General features: G+C 48.6%; 1 protein-coding gene across 9 annotated transcripts in view; it reads left to right on the top strand.

The window, feature by feature from the left end:
- The window catches only part of Syne2 (spectrin repeat containing nuclear envelope protein 2), a 313,170-nt gene that overhangs the window by 291,064 nt on the left and 4,381 nt on the right, over positions 1-17,725 (top strand). For 8 of the 9 annotated variants that reach the window (XM_063241110.1, XM_063241106.1, XM_063241108.1 and 5 more), the window contains 11 exons: positions 6,055-6,242; positions 6,914-7,064; positions 7,368-7,550; positions 8,820-8,957; positions 9,669-9,863; positions 11,125-11,407; positions 11,928-11,996; positions 12,866-13,005; positions 14,658-14,772; positions 15,695-15,897; positions 16,935-17,135. In XM_063241110.1, the coding sequence (XP_063097180.1) occupies positions 6,055-6,242; positions 6,914-7,064; positions 7,368-7,550; positions 8,820-8,957; positions 9,669-9,863; positions 11,125-11,407; positions 11,928-11,996; positions 12,866-13,005; positions 14,658-14,772; positions 15,695-15,897; positions 16,935-17,135 (1,866 nt within the window). The remainder of the gene's footprint in view (positions 1-6,054; positions 6,243-6,913; positions 7,065-7,367; positions 7,551-8,819; positions 8,958-9,668; positions 9,864-11,124; positions 11,408-11,927; positions 11,997-12,865; positions 13,006-14,657; positions 14,773-15,694; positions 15,898-16,934; positions 17,136-17,725) is intronic. The other variant, XM_063241111.1, reaches the window with a different exon arrangement.

Raw genomic sequence — 17,725 nt, 5'->3', positions numbered from 1 at the left:
AAAAGTATGTTTCATTATATGATTCTCATACTTTTTGGTTACCAAAAAAGTTACAGAGTTAGCATTCAGGACTGCCATTAGTATAAAGAAGTTAGATGTTATGGTTTACATCTTGTTGTCCCCCCAAAGCCTCACACATGCATGACGGGGGCGCTTTGGGGAGATGTGGATCAGGATGTGTGATGCTCATCCCTGGACTGGTCCCCTGGTTGGTTTTTGTGGAGCGCGATGTTGGGAGGTGTAGCCCGGTAGGAAGAGGGCAGTCACCGTCACGGTGGTGTCAACTGTCAATGTTTCTTCATGAAGAAATGTCCAGCTGATTGGTTTAGCATAGTTCTAGGTGTTCTGAGTGATGAACTTGGCAGGGAAGACCAACCAATAGGCTTGCAGCCTGGATAGAATAAAAAAGGAAACAAGAAGGAAGGCTCACTTCTGCTGCTTTGGAGGAGCGCCAGTCTTCACCATCTGTGGACATCCATCTCCGCCTTACAGCCAGACCCTCTGGTTTCCTGATAGAAACTCACGTGGGACTCTGCAGTGAGCTCAAGCCTTTGACTTTTGACTGGATCCTTCGGATTTCCAATGTTCAGGCAGTCCTTTTGCATTCTTCCTCACGTGACTCAGCCTGCAGCCACTGTAAGCGTACCTTCTAAATCCTTATACATTTCTTATGTTAAATCTGTTCTTCTAGTGAACATGGAATGATACAGATTTTGGTTCTAGAAAAGTGAGGTCTCTGCTGTGACTGTCAGACTGTGTGGCTCAGAAGCTTTTGGAACTGGCTTATGGGAGGAGTTTGGACAGGCTTGGCGATAGCAGCCAGAGATGTAGCCCTAGAATGTTGTGAGCCCGTCTTAAGGGGAGATTCTGATCAGAGTTCCAAAGACCAGAATGCTGAGAGAAACACAGCCAGTAAAGATCAGGCTCAGTAGAGTTCAGTCAGGTACAAGGACTACATTGGCAGTTGGACTCCAGGCCACGTGTGTTATGCTTTGACAGAAAATTTTCTGCACGTTTTGCTTGTGTCAGAGATGTTGTGGAACACTGAGATTAAGGGCAGCAGAGAAAGTAATGTGGCAGAAGAAATTTCAAGACAGTCTCATGTTGAGGCAGCACCATAATGACTTTGGAGGCTTTTAACCAGCTCAACCTTGAGAATCAAAAGCAAATGGCCCAGCAGAATGATCTTTTGAAAGTTTTGAGTTTGGCCAAAAAGAAAGCTCCTGAAAATTGGGGCAAAGATAGAGCAGGGGATAACTTGGCTGCTGAGAAGATTAGCATCAAAAAGCCAAGTACTTTGGAACAGGCCAGTAGAAAAGATGGCCTGAGGGTATCACAGGAACCAGCAGGATTCCATCATTTGCAGCCTCAAAATTGCCTAGGTGAAAGACTTTGCTTTGAGAATCAAGCCCAGGGTACCATGCTCCAGAATTGTGGCAGCCTAGGGAATGGTAATTGACTCCCCAGAATTCAGTTCACCATTCTCAGTCCTCTAGGCACCAAAAGGCCTCTGCAGCCACCAGCAAGAGGCAAAATGGGTCAACTACTGCTCCATCTGATAGCAGACTATGGCGTCATTCATGTGATATTGCTTTTGGGTGCATGCAGGGAGCAAGAGCTGTGGGGCCAGATTTCACCCAGAATTCAGAAGAAGGCCTAGGAGTTCAGGCAGTGTGCACCCCGAGAGGGCAGTGCATGAAGCTGAGTGTGAAACCAGTGCAGTGGAGACCCCGGATATTAGAAAAGCTAGGAACACACACATCTAAGGAAAGCTACAAGAAGTGACCAAAGCTGGCCCAAAAAAGAGGCTGTGAAGGCTACAATCACCAGCAGTGCCATAGGGGTAAGGCCACCCAAGCCATTTGGAGTTCACATCTTTCCACAGATTGCTTCAGGTGCTGGACATGGAACTATGGAATTTAATGTCTGCCTGCTGGATTTTGGTCTTGCTTTGGTCCCATTTCTTTCTGTCCCCCTGTTGCGCCCTTTTGGAATGGGAATTTTTATCCTGTGCCATTGTATGTTGGCATTGTTTAACTTTCTTTTCATTTTTATAGGGCCTCAAAGCTGAGAGTTTGCTTTAAATGTCAGACAAGTTGAGAATTGAACTTTTCTGTGGTACTAAACTATTAGGCCTTCGACAACTCTTAAGAGAGGGACTACATACATTTTGTATAAAGGGATTCATATGAGTCTTTTGAGGGCCAGGGTTGGAATGTTATGGTTTATATCTGGATATCTCTCCAAAACCTCATGTGCTCATAGGTGTGACATTTGGGAGGTGACTGGATCATTCAAATCTTCAGTATGCCACAAACTGTTTTGCCCCTTCCATGCCACCCTACCTTGCAGCCAGCCACCTGTGGACTGAAACCTCTACAGACTAGGAGCCAAAATAACCCTTTTTTCTTCTTTAAACTGTTGTTGGGTATTGTGTCTCATCAATAAGAAAGTAACTATGACAGATGTATTAATTTTTTATTTCTGTGGTAACAGATTACCACAAATTTAGCTTAAAACATGAATCTATTGCCTTATTGTTCTAATGAGTGTGCCCAGAGAGTAGCGTTCCTCTCTGAAACTCCAGGGGAGGATCCATTTCTTTGCCCTTTTTGGCTTCTAGAGGCTCCCCCACATTTCTTGGCTTGTGGCCCCCTTACTCTGTCTTCAGAGATAGCAACATAGTGACTCTATGAGTCTTCCACAGCTACATCTTGCTCTAACTTATTCTAATTACAAGGATTGTCACAATTTTATTGAACTCACCCAGATAATCTAGGAGAATCTTCCTATTTTAAAGTCAAATGATTACCAAATGTATTTCTCCTTTGCTGTGGAACCTAACATACTCACGGGCTCTGAGACTAGGATTTGGACAGCCTTAGGGGAAGGAGGAGGGTCACCATCATTCTGCTACCACAGATGTCCTAAGGAAATTTTCAGTATTTTGTTGAAAACAATGAAGTTACCATGTGTTATTATACTAGACCATCCAAGATAACTGAAAACAAACATGTCACACAAAAGGATTATGTTTGGGCCATTTTTAAAAACCTTATGTTTCCATCTCTAATAAATATAATAACCTGCTTGATCGAGTCCCAAGATAAGACCTAAAACCTTGAGATATCTAGACTTGCCTTCTGCAGAGCCCTCAGCCCTGTAAAGTGGGTCAGAGCCTTGCAGCCGGCTGAGGTGCAGCTGAGCGGCAGAGCTCTTGGCCAGCATGCTCGAGGCCCTGGACTCAGTGCTCAGTACCACAAAAATGAAGCATGCTGTCCTACAGCCTTTTTATAATATGCTTGGGACCTGGTGGAGAACGCATAGGCCCTGTAAGAGTCCTTTTTTATTTTCCTTTTTACATAGAACTCCTGTAGACAAGTTTATACTGTTACTCCTTCAAAATACAAAGGAAGTGGCCACCACTATTCTTAAATCACAAACCACTCTCACTCTGTGCTGCCCTTCTCTCCTAGGTCATTTCTTGGTTTCTTGGTTCCCTGTGAGTGCTGGGTGGTGGTGTGGGGCAATTCTTAGTTACTCTCTCGGTCCGTAATTTCCAGTAGCCCCCTCCCTGCAGGCCATTTCAGCTTTGCTCCAGAGGCCCCAGGCCACGCCAGCACCACCCTGCCTGCCCTGTTTGCCACCTAAGCCCCTCCCGTGGAGACAGCCCGGAGCTACCTCCAGCTTTCCTCCCGCAGAGCTCTTCTTCTGGTTTCTTTCTATCCTCCTCCTTCCAGGCTGCGTCCTCTTCTCCAGTTCCAGGCCCTCCCCATCCCCAGCTCTTTCCCAGCCTCAGTGCTCTGTGTCTGTGTCACCTGCTTGGGGGCAGAAAAACACACAAACCCTTTCCAGAACCAATGGGAAAAAGTCTCTGAGGTTGTTGTAAGTTATTTTTTAAATGTGCTTCGCAGAATTTGGACAGTTCCTAAAATTAATTATTCAGATTTGTGTCTCAGTGGATACTAGTGGTAGGGTTATTTCAGTTTGCAAAATGTGACTTGTCTAGCACATAAATGGTTTTATTTTTAAAATGTAGTCCACTTTCTTTTGTATTTTACAAGGTAATTAGTTCACAGTACCAGAGAAGTAGGCCACTCTGCAATGTTTATAAAGGCTTTTTAGGTGAGTTTTCTTTGTTATGGTGAGGTATTTTTGTTTTGTTTTTTGTCATTGTTGAAAATGGGCTTTGAATTTTTTTTAAACCAAAATGTGGATGGTCTTTGATAAATTATTTCAGAAATCACATTCTTACTATCTTATATGTTATTTAATTTTCTTTGGGCATTTTATTCAATGTAAGCTGGATGTAATTCATGTAACCACAAAGAATCTAGTAAAATACATAGCTTCCATGTTTATCCATAAATGAAACTTTTTCTCTGGTTTTTAGCCAGATCCGACCCAGCAGAAGTCAGATGAGATCCTGGGCATTTTCCAATTAAAATTGTTAGTATTACTCAGTTAGTGTTATTACTCATTTAATTCTAAAATTAATTATTCAGACTTGTGTCTCAGTGGATACTAATGGTAGGAATCCACTGCTAAGATTCCTAATTTATTACTTTAATAAATAAAAGGAATATGTATCAATACATATAAATTTCAGAAAAACCTATGACAACTCTAAAACAGTAAGAATTCTTCAAATCAGAGTACATGTAATGATTTTAAGATACTGAGGCAACCCCACTCCTTGAAGCACTTCCAGCATTCTCTCTGAGCAGCTGAGCTTGAAGGAATGGCCCTGCTGATCTCTTGTCCCAGGACAGAGCACAGCCAAACAGAAGACATAACTTTTGAATGTATCATGATAGTGCTACGTGTTACTCAGGATCTGTGCTAGGAACTGCCTGAGTTAGGATTTGCATAGAGATTAGCATTTGTTCCTTCACATCCATCCAACACAGACTGACCCACCTCGTGCATTTACCAGAAGTATAAGAAAACATTAGGCCTATCAAGTCACTCAGTTGTCTCCAAATTATTTGAATATCGAGGTGACCCGGAAGGGTTCCAAGCTGCCTTTCTGTACATGGTGACAGCCACTGTTTATAAAGTGATCTTTTTGTACACTGTGAACTATAGTTTTAGGACAGCTAATAGTGGCTTAAAGTGTTATAAATTTTCAAAAGCAGACATATTATCAAACAGTTTTAACAGAATTAAACTTTGTCACTCCACAATATAATTTAGATACTAGGATTAATGGTGTGGTCTCCTGTGACTCATCTCCGAAGTTGGATTGATTATCAGGGGAAGCCTAACTTATCCAGAAGTGAAAACAGGCTCATCTCTCCTGAACTCAGCATACCCTTGCTGTAGTGGAGGAAATATGCTCTCATGATGACTACATAAGCATAACATGATGCTTGTTCTTAATGTTTTCCCTCTTTCCTACAAGCATGCGTCATCTCTTCCTAAGTACTGAATTCTTTCCCAAAGTGGGGAACTGCATCTCGATCTCTAGCATAAGACAGCTCGCCAGAGACCCTACTCCACAGCCATAGCCTTGGCTGAACTCCGTGGCTTGGGGAGCCCAGGATTCTTCCTGGGACCTGTGGAGCCCTCAGGATGTACCTGGGCAGCCAGCACATCCATGTGGCTGCTGGCACAGTGAGAGCATGCAGAGATGGCACAAAGGTCTTCACAGATCGGAGAGTCCTGTGGCCTGTAAACGGCCAAGAGTCTTGTCACCGAAGTTTTAGATCCTGCTGGAGAGACTTGGTTTTCTATGGTGGGATTTCCCCCAACAGGGCCTACATCAGTGGCTGCTAGGGTTGGGCTTTTGGATAAATCCCATGCTTAGCCTGTGTGTGTGTGTGTGTGTGTGTGTGGACTCTCTGGGTCAGCAGTGCCACCTCTTGGTGTAAGGTGGGCACCTCCCTCTTCTGTGCAGATGACTACTCTGTTTGTACTGCGGACCCCAAGGTACTAGCACGTCCAGAGCTGTGCCCCTGGATGTAAAGAGGGGCAGGAAAGAAGGGCTGAGCAGGTCCTTGCAGCACCCCTCCCTCCACCCTCTCAAAGGCTTTCTCGCTCTTTGCAACACAGGACCTGCAGCGAGACATCGAACAGCACAGTGCAGGGGTGGAGTCTGTGTTTAACATCTGTGATGTCCTATTACACGACTCTGACGCCTGTGCCAACGAGACTGAGTGTGACTCGATCCAGCAGACCACCAGAAGCCTGGACAGACGCTGGAGAAACATCTGTGCCATGTCCATGGAGCGGCGCATGAAGTAAGGAGCCAGGGCCATCAGTTATAGTAACCTGTATATTCATGTCACTTAGAAGCATGTCAGGGATTGGCAGAGAGGGAGTGCTTACTAAGGGTGCTTACTAAGGAGTTATTGAAACAAAAAGTGTCAGGGTAGTATCTTTCCCCGGCTCTCCATGGCCCTCACTTTACTTGTGTGGACCCAACAGCAAAACAGTATAGGGCAGCCTTTTTCCAGGATTTTATTTTTTTTTCCAATACTACAAGTGGAACCCATGGCCTCACAGCCGTGACCACTGAGCGGCCACCCGTGTCTCTTGTTTTGCATTTTGTGGGTGGTATTGTTGTTGTACGTTACTGGGGGTTGAACTGAGGGTCTTGCTCGGCTGGGCTGGCACCTGCAGTCTTCTTGCCTCAGCCTCCCAGAGTGCGGGGATGACAGGCATGCCCAGGTGCAGCTTTTGTCTGCTATCTTCAACTTGTGTCAAGCAGGAGCTCTGCGGTGCTCAGCCTTCCCAGAAGGAAGGTGAGCAGCCCAAGAAGTAACAACATAGTTATGTCCCAGGAAGAACTGTAGGTTTGCTCCCCAGACATTATGAGCATAAGGTGGTCAGGAACAGGCTCAGTCAAGGGACAGAAGCCTGAAACAGGTTGGAAACAGATGGTCTAGCTAAGTTACTTTTCTCCTGTCAGAATCGAGGAGACGTGGCGTCTATGGCAGAAGTTTTTAGATGATTATTCCCGCTTCGAAGACTGGCTGAAGTCTGCCGAGAGGACGGCAGCCTGCCCCAACTCCTCAGAGGTGCTGTACACAAGCGCCAAGGAGGAGCTGAAGAGGTTTGAGGTACACACCCTCCCCGCCCTGCCCCCACTCATGACCACACCTGCAGCAGCCCAACAGCTGCTGAATGACTTCTTACCTCTGCTGAAGCCTGCACAGTCCCCAGCCCACCACCAACTGCTTTGCTGGACAAACCGACAGGCACCAAGGGCTCTGCCATGAGCCTGAGGTCTGCTTCAGCAAGCAAAAAGAACAAGCTTGCAGCCCCATAGCCAGATTTGGGGGTTAGCCACAAGGAACAGGCCTTTAGGGGCAGGAGGGAGGCGTCCCTTGGCCGCTCAGCCCTGACCACCCTGTGTGCCACAGGCCTTCCAGCGGCAGATCCACGAGCGGCTCACCCAGCTAGAGCTCATCAACAAGCAGTACCGGCGGCTGGCACGCGAGAACCGCACGGACACCGCCAGCAGGCTGAAGCAGATGGTGCACGAGGGGAACCAGCGCTGGGACAACCTCCAGAGACGCGTCACGGCTGTGCTGCGGAGGCTCAGGGTAACTGTCCCTGGGGCACTGGGTCCTCTGGTAGATTCTCCCAGACTGGGGACTCGACATGCAGTGGCAGGCTTGGAACACAAAGCAGCAGGCAGAGGCGCTCAAGGCCTAGGCTGTCTACATGTTCTTGCAGCACAGAGGCACCCAAATGCCACGGGGTTTGCACTGGGCTTCCTGGGCAGGGCCATTTGTGGGCTCTGTGTTACCAAACACTCTCCACATTGTGCCCCAATGGTGCACACATCAGCAGGGCACTTGGTCCCCTCTGATGGTCCTGCCCCAGGAAGATGGGGAAAGCACATCCCTGTGTGCGCCCTCTCTGCACTGAGCAGGGCACACAGAAGTTGCCCTCTGAGCTCTGGAGCTCGCCAACAAAGCTCAGAGGTCAGGTTTGATTTTAATGTGAGTACAGCAGGGATTGGCTCCAGGACCCTGTAGAAATCACATTTCCCCAAGCACACTTGGGCTGCTGAAATCCTTTCTGTAAGCTGCTCCCGTTTTTGCATAGAGCGTATCCTCATGCACATCTTCTGCTCACACTTTAATTCCCCTTGAGATTACTTATCGCTATCACACTGTATGGTTTAGGTAACAGTTGGTAGTGACAAGAACATCTGTACATGCTCAGGGCAGTTTTTATATCCAGATATTTTCAGTTCGGAGTTGGCTGAATCCTTGGGTGCCAAGCCCTTGGAAACAGAACGCTGGTGGCATCAGCTTAGATTCATGCAGTTCCCAAGACGTGCTACAAGAAACATTTGTGAGTCCAGGCACAAACCGAAAACATGTGTGCAGGCAGGGACCACAGGACAATAACTGTAATCCCCGCTTCTGTTCTCAACATAGGATGCTTTGAAACCATGGTAGGAAGCTGAGAAGCTGGGCTTTTTGTTTAACCCTCAGGAGGACACTGGCTGGTGTTTCCAGTGATCTAGATGATTCTCATGTTTTCATTTCTCTATGTCCTGCTGATCTCACTGTCACTAATCCAAAGCTTCACTTGGCCTCAAAGGCCACATTTATCAGGGACTCACCTGCCCATCCCTGAGGTTCACCTGAGAAGCCTCCTTTACCAGAGGCTTTGTTCAGGTGGAAGCAGAGGCTCAGAGAAGTTGCAGACCTGTCTGTGTCGCACAGCTGGGATAGACCCAGACTGTACAGTGCTGTGGCCTGGCCACCTTGTCCTCTGGGCCGAAGGTGACCTTGCTGACTGCCTGAGCCCTTATCCTGCAGTGGTCAGCACAGACACGATGTTCTTGTCCTCTGCAGCATTTCACCAACCAGAGGGAAGAATTTGAGGGCACCAGGGAGAGCATTCTGGTGTGGCTCACCGAGATGGACCTGCAGCTCACCAACGTGGAGCACTTCTCTGAGAGCGATGCCGATGACAAGATGCGACAGCTGGACGTGAGGGCTGCATCCTCGGCCCCTCCCCAGACACGCACCTGTGCAGAGGACAGCAGCCACGTCCCAGTCCCAACTGATTCTCAGGGAGCAGATTCCAGGGGTCCCCTAGCAGTCCCTCCAGTGAAAGCATCCTGGGAACAGAGCCCTTGATAGTCACCAAAGGGAGAAGTCACTTGAAGATCTGAAAGCATTTCCTGGGAGGCCGATTCTCCAGCACTTGCATCTGAGAGCAGAGTGTTGGTGCAGTGAGAGGGAAACCTGTCCCATGCTCTCCTGCTGTGACACATAACGGTGTCATGGCTTTCTCCCTGTCTTCTCCCCATGGCTAGCCTTTGGAAGAGGTTCCTTACCACAGCAGCCCTAATGAACAGTATCGCCGTCAGCCAAAGCGTATGCACTTGGTGGCCTACTAGGGAAGCCGCCACTCACCAGGTGTCCCTCACACCTGGTATTGGTAATTGTAAATCTGTGTCAGACTTGTAGAATTTTTTAAATTGGGAAAAAATCAGTGCCCAGAGGAGGAGAAGAACATAGCAATCATTTGAAATTAATAAATGTTCATCACTAAATTAAAAACTCTTGGAGCTGGAGTACTAGGACTAACCAAAATAGAAATGGAGTCATACCCTAATGACAGCGGGTGCTTTTTCCTGTGGCCTGGACACGCGGGGAAATCTTCCTTCTTTAAATCTTCTCTCATCTTCTACACAGGGCTTTCAGCAGGAAATCACGTTAAACACCAACAAGATCGACCAGCTCATTGTGTTTGGGGAGCAGCTGATTCAGAAGAGCGAGCCCCTGGATGCAGCGCTGATTGAAGACGAGTTGGAGGAGTTGCACCGCTACTGTCAGGAGGTGTTCGGCAGGGTCTCCCGCTTCCACCGGCGCCTCACGGCCCGCACACCGGTAAGGCAGGACAGCACAGCTGGCCACCCGGCACCACCTGCTCAGGGTGTGCATTGGACCTGCTGCTCATCCTGTAGTGGTTCACATGGTTTATTTTAGGGTTTTAAAAAGGGCTACAGGGCCAGGGATTTAGCTCAGTGGCACAAGTGCCTGCTTGGCAAGTGCAGGGTCATGAGTGCCAAAAATAAGGAGCTACACCCACAAACTATTTCCATCATGGTGACTGTACAACTGCAATTACTTAAAAAGTTCCCACTTCACCGTGGACAGGCTGGTATTTCTCAAAGCTCTCGCTCCTCCCGTTCGCCATGTATTCCTCCATGCTGGGCTTTTGATTACACATGGCAGTACTTGGTGACGTTTACTCTGGAGGCTTTTAACATTTGTGCCGTTATGCCAGGGATTTAGCTCAATGGCATAAACTCGAGGTCGTGAGTTCGATCCCTGGTACCAAAAAAAAAAATTGTGCCATTGTGAGGCTTTGTTCTGCCAGCTTCAAAGGCAGCTTAGATGTTTCCTTTGACAAAAGGCCATGGGGACACTGTGGTGGTGTTGAGGCTATCATCATCCATCCGGCCTCACTGCCTTCATGTCCAAGACGCCTCAGTGGTGACTGTGGACCAGCGGGACTGGCTGGTTCTTTTTTGTGCGTCTCCAAGCGTCCAGCCTCAAATGCAGTTATCTTGTCATCAGACAGAGCCTTAAAAATTCCCCAAGAGTTCTCAGCTTCAAATACAGTGGTTTATAATCATTTTTCTTAGATGGATAGAGATGTTGCAGTATAATCAGAATCCAGACCCTGGACAGTAGGATTGGAGGCTGAGAAAGAACCAACCAAGTGTACATGGTACTTGAGGTTGCGGCTGTAACCCAGAACACTGATGTCTCCCTTCTTTGTATTTTCTGGGTGTTGGTTTTGTTGTTTTGTTTTTGTTTCTGATTTGCTATTACTTGTAGTAAAACTTTGGCTTCCATTTCCTTATTTTCTAAATAAAGTTGTTATAACTTAGATGATCAAAGTTCAGCTTTTTTGCTAAAAAAAGAAGCTAAACGTTTGTAGAACACAGAATGTAGGCTCCATTCCAGATTCCCTAAATTCAAATAACCATAAATAGGGCCTGGGAACCCAGTTGTTTTTAAAGGTGCCTTAGACTACGGTGGCTGTTTTTGGAAACTGCTAGACAGGAAAACTTCTAGTGTTCGTTTGGACGGCAGTTGCCTTTGAATTGATTCATTCTAAAAACCAGACATTCCTCCATAGGGCTTGGAAGAGGAAAAGGAAGCGTCTGAGAATGAGACGGACATGGAAGACCCCAGAGAGATCCAGGCCGACGCTTGGCGTAAACGGGGCGAGAGCGAGGAGCCCACCTCTCCCCAGTCCCTCTGCCATCTTATGCCCCCGACTCTGGGCCACGAGCGATCTGGCTGTGAGACCCCCGTCAGTGTGGACTCCATCCCGCTGGAGTGGGACCACACAGGTGACGTGGGGGGCTCGTCCTCTCACGAAGAAGACGAGGAGGGCCCGTACTACAGCGCCGTGTCAGGTAACAGCTGCCGTCCCAGGGCCCTCGAGATTGACCTGTGTGGCCGTGTTTCTGGCACCTTAGCGACACGGCCAGCTCTCCAGGGGAGGAGTCCAGCTTGTGGTGGACCCAGACTCCTGTGGTTTTCTGGGTTCTGTCCTGCCCACCTCTTGTCCCACCTGAGAATTGGCTTGCTCCTATTACAGGTGGGATGAAAAAGAAAGAAAATTCATATCCAGACACAAAACGATTCGCTTCTGGCTCGGGCTGTTTTCTGGACTCATCCGTCAACTCCTCAGTTTCTCTGAGTGTCAGGAGATGGACAGCTCCATTATTTCCTTGTCCTTCCCCTTTGCCCACCACTGCTGCAGAGAGGAGTTAGCTAGACTAAAATAAAAAGTAAAATTCCTTTTGATTTTTAAAAAATTTTTAATGAAAACAGAGTGGTTTCCCCTTCCAGCCAGCAGTTTTTCTAGCATGTTAGCTTGGGCATGAATCTGTAGGCACCTCCAGTGAGGAAAATGACATTGTTCTTTTTCAGATGTAGAAATCCCTGAAAATCCTGAGGCATATCTTAAAATGACCACAAAAGCTTTGAGAGCATCTTCTGGTAGGCCCCTGCCCATGCATGTGTCTCAACGTGGCAGCGTCCCATGGCACACACCGCATCTCACCCGCTGCCATGTCCTGTCTGACCCATGCCTGCTGTGGACACCATGTACCCGGTCCCTGTGTCATGGTGTATTTACACTGCCCTTCTCACCCATCCCTGCGTGCTCCTTACAAAGCCCACCTGCTTCGCGGGGTCTCTGTGCCGCCCCGCTCCTCCCCTTCAGGCCTTGGCAGGAGGAATTGTTCCCCGGTGGCATCTAACTGAAGTCTCTTGGCGTGGGGCCAAGCTTTCCTCGTGGTGGCTTGGTTTGGAACTGTCTCCTTGCTTCCGGTAGCTTCCAGAGTTGGGGATGGGAACAAGGAGGGGCGGGGTGGAGGTGCCAGTGCCTTCACCTCAGGGGCAGACACCTCGCTTTCCTTATTTGCAGTACAAGTATTTCCACTCTCCACCCGCACCTGCAGGGTGGGGGGAGCCATTGTGGCCCTTCATGCCCGAATCTATCCTTGCCAGTCACACTTTCCCTCGCTCCACAGAGGCTTCCTGTCCTCTTGGCCCCCCCAAACTGGGCCTCGCCACCCAGTGTCCCCCGAGACACCAGCTCCATCCAAAGGCCACTCATTCCACAGTGAACCATGTGTCTGTTGTGCTCCACCATGACCCCATCCAGTGCAGGCACGATGTCGCCCGGTTGCATGCCTCATCTCATCCGCCTCCGAGACATACTGACACTTTGCAAACATGCATGCTTTGCAAGGAAAGCTGAGGAACTATAACCTGAAGCCATGTGACCCATGACTTTTCTTGTGTCACTAAACACAAGCCCTTCGGTTGGAGAAGAGACCATCGCTTGCTCTTTTTTGTTTCAGGTAAATCCATTTCTGATAGCCACTCATGGCATGTTCCTGACAGCCCTTCCCCTGCCAAGCATCGCTACAAACAAATGGAGGAGGATAGGAGTGAGCCACCCATTCCCTCAGATGCCAGCACCCCATATAAGCAGCCCTATGTAAGTGATGCTCTGGAACACCCCGAGAACATAACCCTAGTGGCAGAGGTAAAATTTGTAAAAGATTTTGGTGCCAACTGCATTGCCTATCTCCAGCACCTTCGGAGTGGGGTTTTTCATGGTGACAGAATCTCTGTTGAGGGGCTGAGGGTGTAGCCCAGTGGTAGAGCACTCACTAGCATACACAGGGCCCTGAGTTCTAATCCCAGCACCACCACAAAAGAAACCAAGGAAGCCTCTTGGAATGCTGGCAAACTGACCAGAGTTGGTTTGTGGCTAAAAACCACCTTGGGGGACATTAATACAGCAGTAGTTACTAATTTTGAGTCTGGTGTCCATGTAAATAGTAAAGAAGTGAAAGGCTGGCCTCTCCGAAACTGCTCCCGAGTTCCCAAACTTGTGTTATATTTTCTTTGTGGCTAAACATCCTAGTCAAAAAATCAGGGCTTCCTGATTCAGATCTAATGCTGTGTTGTGATGGATACGGGTTTGAGTTCCAGCCCTACCAGCTTGTTACTGGGGGGCCTACACTCTGCCTTTCTCACCGGAGGGTAAAGCTGCCTTACAGAGGTGGCGTTAGGATTTACGTGCAAAGTAAAGAAGGCCCTCAGTCATTCTTATTACTGCTGCAATATTGGGCTGCTCTTTCTTAGTTACACAAGCTCTTGGTTCTGACCACTGATACACGAGCTCTGGCCACAGCTAGAACCATCTCTGGCCCAGCCTGGGGTTTAATGTTGGCCAGAGATGATTCTCAGTAGCGAGAATTAATGAGAGAGTTGAAATTAAAACAACCTTTTGTGTTTCGATGCCATCTTTTTTATAGAAAGCATCAGTGGATGTGGTCCAAGTGCCATCTATGTCTTAGAAGTCACTTATCTCTTGCTACATGATTGCAGACGGTGTGCATCTGTGTTGTCAAATCTGAGTCATTTAGTACTGGATCAGCCATGCCCAATTCAGAGCTGTCACTCTGTCTGCCCCTCTGTGGTGCAGAACTGGACCAGAGGAGAGAGACCTCAGCCTCTGACCCATGCTTTCCCCACCCCACCTGTAGCTTCTTTCAGATATTACTCTTGTATCCCCCTCGTCAGCCCTTTTATTGTGTCTGAAGCCGGGTGTGTCACCACCAATCTGAAGGATTTTTTATTTTGTCCATTCCACACAAATAGGCCACATGAACACAATCTAACCAAAGCATAGCTTTTCTAAAAGAAATATACTTATTTTTGGAAAGCTGTGAGATAATAGCCCAATCAGTTCTGTGATAATGCGAGAGCCAGAATGGGCAGTGAAGGATAAACACTTGGAAGAAGTGACCCTCGAATGCAGTTTGTCCTCTGTGCATCTGATTCTCAGTGATAAAATGCTGGGCCCCGGGGAGGTGAGCTGAGAACGCACAAGTGCTTAACACAGTAGAGGCAATGGCAGCCACCCACAGTGACTGCTTCTGCTGCTTTTGTTTGGGGGCTGTCAGGAAGCCTGCAAATTAAAACAGCCCATCTTACTCCCTTCGGCATGCTGTCTGATTCCCTGAGCTGCTGCTGAGGTTTTCTGACTTCTGCTTTAAGGAAAGTACCACAGAGCCTCATTTCTTGCCTGTTAAACCCTAAAATTTTACAGACAATAACTTTAACACTGGCTCTTTCTAGGTAAAACTGTTACAGCCCAGAATTCATGGTGGCAAAGAAGGCGCAAGAGTCTTGAATGGCAGCCACCAGCAAGAAGAAGAGCAGCAGCTGGCCAGCGCGGCAGGGCAGCAGTCAGGTACTGCCCAGCGGGCAGCCCCGGGAAGGGGGCATGCGGTGTTGGAGCCACTTTCTGCATCTACCGTAGATCACTGCTCCTCAGAACATCATTTAGGAATCTACCAACTGCAGTATATAACTGGCCAAAACTACTGAACTTGCCCGACAGCAGAGGCGGTGAACTATGACACACGTGTTGCTTTTAAAACAAAAGATGTTAATGTATGAGGTTCTTTTGGTTTGTTTTTCGTTTTTCTTTATTTTTTGTTTTATTTTTTTTCCCTAAACTGAAACTTCACTATCCAGGTTTAAGTGCCAGGTTGGCACTCTGCGATAAGTGGCTTGGGACTGTGGTTTGGGCGGTGGTGTCTAGGAGGTCTGCCATCACTGGCCTACAGCAGCCGGTGTGGTTTTCAAGTCAGCTGCCTTGCATTTCTAAGTGAATCTCTGGGTTTTTCCTTTAAATTCGGAAACCATTCTTGAAACTGACAAAAGGAAGCTTACTCATATGATAAAGTGCATGTTTTTAATGACTTGATATTGTGTATGTAAACAATCAGATATGAAGGTCCTATCAGAGCATTGTCTCAGGCTCTCCTCATCAAACCTGCCCAATAATCTCAGAGTAATTACCCAGATAGGCTAACTCCCATAGCATTGTGCTGATCATTTACTGACCAAAGGGGAAAGATGCCCTCATCACAGTGTGACCGTGTCCTGGACCTGAGACTGGACTAGTGTTGGCCGAGTGGCTGCCTCCCTGCTCTCCTCACTTCCCCCTGCCTCCTAGAGTGGAGCCGGCTAGGGCAGGGAGACAGAGAGCTCCTGAGCTCAGATCCTCCTGCCAGGAGCGCCCCTACACATGTGCCACCCTGACCCCCCATAGCTGAGGAGAGAAATCTTTTTCCAGCATTGTTTCAATTGGCAGCTTTTGATTCCAGGTGCCTTTGACACGTGGGAGCTGATACAAGCCCAAGAGCTTCACAGTAAGCACAGAATAAAACAAAATATGCAACAGCTGAACTCGGTTATCAGCGACATCACTGCTTGGCTAGAAAAAACTGAAGCAGAGCTGGAAGCTTTGAAGATGGCAAAGCCTCCCTCTGATATCCAGGAGCTGGAACTCAGAGTGAAGAGACTACAGGTAGTGGGAAGGGGGTGTTTAGAGGGTGCATTGCTTGTAGCGTGGGTGGTGGTCTCGGGGGGCGTGGTCAAGATCGGTCTCTCCCACATCACTTCTGGGACTGGCAGGAGCGCAGGGGCAGGTTAGTGTTCTCACATGGGAGAGTGCTGACAGGTGATCCCAGCGTGGCCTGAGGAAGCAGGCTTTTTACATGGGGCTGGGAAAAGCTGACTTCCGAGGCATCTTTAGACAGTGACAGAGGTGCTGGAGGCCAGCTGGGCAGTATTTTTTTTTTTTTCTCTTTTTCTTTTTTATCGGTACCGGTGATCAAACTCACGACTGCCTGCTTTCGAGGCAGGTGCTTATGCTGCTGAGCTAAATGCCCTGCCCCCCAGCTGGGCAGTTTAAGCCTGCCCTCCAGACCGCACACCACAGTTCCAAGCAACACTAGTGTGCCTGCAGATGTGCCCTGTGACCTGGTCATGTTCCTTACTACACAGTTAGGATTCCTCCCTCACATTACCAGTCCCTCACATTACTGTCCCTCACGTAGGGGTGGGGCAGTTTTGAAGCTCCTGGGACCTCGGGGCAGGGTCTTAGGGTGTCCAGCCACTCTTTACCTTTGTACTTTCATCTTACTTTGTGCGTTAATGTAGCAGGAGTTACCATGTTTTCCAAGGAGTATCATTACTGGGATGTCGAGGGGTGGATGCGGAATAGCTACCTAGACTTCCGGGTCCAGAAATGTTAGTGAGCCAACTGCAGAGCCAGGCTGTGGATATGAGCAGGTCTCTCGAGCGTCTGGTCAAGTGGGGCACCTGGGAGGCAGGCCTCTGTCCTCAGGCCTCCCTGGCCAGCCAGCTGGCCAGTGCAGTCCACTGACCATGTAAGGCAGCACCCTCACCTGATGCTGCCCAGCCAGTCACAGGCAAGGTCACTTTCAGTTTGTGGCCAAAGCCTGGAGAAGTGTGTGGGAGATCATTCCCTCCCAAGGTTCAAAGTGAGCTCCTCCGCATGGTTTCCAGGGCTCCTAACCCGATGCTTTTCCTCCGTGGTAGGAGATAGTAAAAGCTTTTGACACCTACAAGACTTTAATGGTCTCTGTCAACGTGAGTGCCAAGGAATCTCTGCCGAGCGAGAGCGCTGAGGCCTCAGAGCTGCACCATAGACTGTGCCAGCTGAACCTGCACTGGGAGACGGCCCAGGGCAAGATGGACAGCTGGAGGGAGACATTGCGGCAGTCGCTCCTGCAGTGCCAGGTATGCTGGCTCGCCCAGGCCTAGCCCCAGCAGCAGCCAGGCCCCGCGGTGGGAGCAGCAGCTATTTTTACCATCACCAGCTATTTTTACCATGCACAGCCCTGTGCTCCCCTCATCTCAGTGACCCAGTGCTTGCTCTGGGTCTCCTCCTCGGCTGCCCAGGCTCATGTGGGTTGGAGATGCCACCCCAACACTGCCCTGTCTCTGCCCACTTGCTAGAGTAACTGAGAGACTCGGCCCTAGAATGGAGAAGCAGTTTAACTTGGCTCTATGGTATCGTAGTTGTGGGACTTTGGGCAGAACCTTCTGGGCCTCAGTGTTCACATCTGAAAACAGAAGTTATATTAGTGTCACCTACATGAGGTGGTGATATGTGTGATACATAAGTGCTTGGCACCTACCGGTTCTGACTCCATCTTAAGGAACATGGGCCTACCCAGCCTGTCCATTTGGGTGCACCCTTAGCCACTGAGTCCAGCACCTGTGGAGTATTATGTGAAAGTTAGGGTCAGCCTGCAGCCCCTCCTTTCTGTTAGCACTCTCTGCCCGATGCCTCCAGGTCTGCCAAGTACGCTCCCTGTCCTTCCCTG

Source organism: Cavia porcellus, unplaced genomic scaffold, assembly GCF_034190915.1.
Source record: "Cavia porcellus strain 051 isolate PalLab524CR breed Dunkin Hartley unplaced genomic scaffold, mCavPor4.1 scaffold_31, whole genome shotgun sequence".
Lineage (NCBI taxonomy): Eukaryota > Metazoa > Chordata > Mammalia > Rodentia > Caviidae > Cavia > Cavia porcellus.
The sequence above is the reverse complement of the archived record's forward strand: the minus strand, read 5'-3'. Positions and strand labels throughout refer to the sequence as shown.